Consider the following 2,500-nt stretch of genomic DNA (forward strand, 5'->3'; position numbering starts at 1 on the left):
CTTTAATCAACAATTACCTGTTGTGAGTGCAAGAGAATGCCTTGCTCCACAAGCCACTTGTGTTACCATTAAGCTATTTGTCTGAAGATGCTTCACAACTCTAATCAAAATAACATGTATTGATGCATCAAGGTTTTTGTAAACTTATCATGAAAGCAGCAAAACAGTCAAAGAGTCAAATTTGAAAAAGCATACTTGAGATAGTCACACTCAATTCAACATTGTACAACATTAATTTGATGAAAATTCTGTGTATCACCAGCATCTTGAGACAGGAAAACGATCTAATTATTGGCTAATGCCATTCGACTAATGGAAACTTGTTGAGTGGACAGGGGTTTCAATAATAGCCAGGTAGCAGGTAGAACTACATGTGCCCGCCTCTGACAAACCGAATACCCACCTGAAAGCCTCTTGATCCGGCAAAAAAATTTAATCAGTATTCTAACTAGTCATTACGAGAGGAATTTTCCATCATATCTACAAAATTAATATGTAATATGTATGTGAAAGTTAAAAATCTGTCCATCTAGAGTGTAATAATAGCTAGGCTTTAATCCTGAAAACGTCGTAAAACGTACTGATCATGTAAGGCGCGTATCGGTAGTTAAAAATGAGCGAGCGTGAACATGAATAGTAATGGCGGACAAAAGACAATTACGTTGGCTATTATCATATTTTGGTCAAGAACCTGAACAAAAGAGGTCAAAGCAGATTAATCGGTCGGTAGGTTAGATACAAAAAGAAAGAATTTTTTTTTTTTTTGAAAGTGAAGATGAATACTACAATAAACTGTACTTAGTGTCCATGTCTCCTTTTCACGCATGTTCGTGAGGTCTGAGTGTTTGCAATTTTTTGAAAAATAAGTATACAGTAATAATGCTGAGAAAACACCAAAGTTTGCCCCAAAATGTAGGAAAATGCATCTCTCTCCAAAGTTTTCCGGGGGAGGATGCCCCCAGATTTCCCTACCAAGGAAGGGCCCTTCCAATTTTTCTACCCACTTGCACTGCCTTAACTACCCACTGGCAGGAAATGTTGTTGAAACCTCTGAATGGAATAGGGCTACAATGTAGTCTCTACTTTGGTTCAAATTCGTTTATCATAATTATTCAGTCTTTGGGGTGCTTTCCTTTCATCAGAACTGGCCGACCAGACCCATCAGTTTGCAAAGAAAATGCAACAATTTGAAGGAACACTTGCATTGTAGTCCCTCACATTCTTCTGGAGAAGTATATATCATCCTGTAATTAATTCGTAGTCCCTCCAAATGCCCGGACTGGCCGGTCAGTTCTGTCAAATGGAAAGCGTCCTTAGTAAGACTCAAGGTAGTGGTCATGGTCATCGCGCTCATTATTGTCAACAATCTATGTTACTGTCATTATCATCATCATCATTAATTTTGTATTATTATTGGAGGTTTCAATGCATTTTTCCATAAGTACAGTGGCAGCTGTGATCACAGCATGAGCCCAAACACAAGAGCCTGATCATGGCTAATAATAGGCCATTTTCGAAACATAAAATGTTCAGCTTGATAGTGAGACAGTAAGGACAAAAACAATAGAAACACGTTGGAATGAATGTGAAAAATATTTACATATCATCCACTTTCCTTTGTCTTTGTCCTCACTGCCTGCTGAATTTTTAATATACTGTAATATCGAAAAAGGAATATTCATGCTAGCCCACAAATAAAGCACAAACAATTGTTAACAAAATATGATTGTTAGCTATCGTTTGGACATCTATTGTTTCTATCTATCTTTATGGTTGTTTGGGCTAACATGAATTATATTCCCTGGTCAAAGGCTAAACAAAATAATGGTGCTAAGAGGCCCTACTGGCAAAGGTAGATCACTGGTACAGTATACTGAAACCCAGGGGTTACAATAACTTTTGAAGTAGATTCCTGGGCTAAATATCGATGTAAGCGTCAGTCACTCTTGTCTAAAGTTACAATGGTTTTCAAGAGTGAAAATCAAGACAGAGTTGCTGGCGGTTCACAAGAAGCAAATTTCAGCATAGACAGCAGTACAATGTATACTGCCAGTCACCATCTTCTAACGAAACCGCTGGAAAACCCTGAATTATTACTACTATCGGCTACTTACAGACCTTGGATGTGTCTGGACATTGTTGTCTGTATTTCCTATGCCAAGTTGGCCCTTTCTGTTATCTCCCCAAGCAAACACAAGTCCGTTATCAGTGACAGCAAGTGTGTGCATTTGTCCACATGCCACTTGTTTGATAGTATGGATCTCCAAAGAGTCCACATGGCCTGAAAACGAAATAAAATGGTGAGACCAGTGACAAGTGATGTGCAAAAGCATTGTACACTGTATATTACAAAGAAAAATAAGAATACGAGAGATGGGATGAAAAGGAGCAAGCATGGTGTGAAAGATCTGGATAAAAAAGAGAGAGAAAAAAAGACTGAAGGAAAATGAATTTAATAAAATACAAAAAAAAAATGAATTTGTCTTTGTGCCATAAGTAC

The 2,500-nt window shown here is 37.7% G+C and overlaps 1 protein-coding gene across 2 annotated transcripts in view; it reads right to left on the bottom strand.

Moving 5' to 3' along the window:
* LOC138003816 (probable E3 ubiquitin-protein ligase HERC4) overlaps positions 1-2,500 on the bottom strand; it is a 53,269-nt gene that overhangs the window by 49,839 nt on the left and 930 nt on the right. For both annotated transcript variants that reach the window (XM_068850066.1, XM_068850067.1), the window contains exons 2-3: positions 2,119-2,281; positions 18-100 (exon numbers count right to left, since the gene is read on the bottom strand). In XM_068850066.1, coding sequence (XP_068706167.1) covers positions 18-100; positions 2,119-2,281 — 246 coding nt within the window. The remainder of the gene's footprint in view (positions 1-17; positions 101-2,118; positions 2,282-2,500) is intronic.

This window comes from Montipora foliosa, chromosome 5 (genome assembly GCF_036669935.1).
Source record: "Montipora foliosa isolate CH-2021 chromosome 5, ASM3666993v2, whole genome shotgun sequence".
Lineage (NCBI taxonomy): Eukaryota > Metazoa > Cnidaria > Anthozoa > Scleractinia > Acroporidae > Montipora > Montipora foliosa.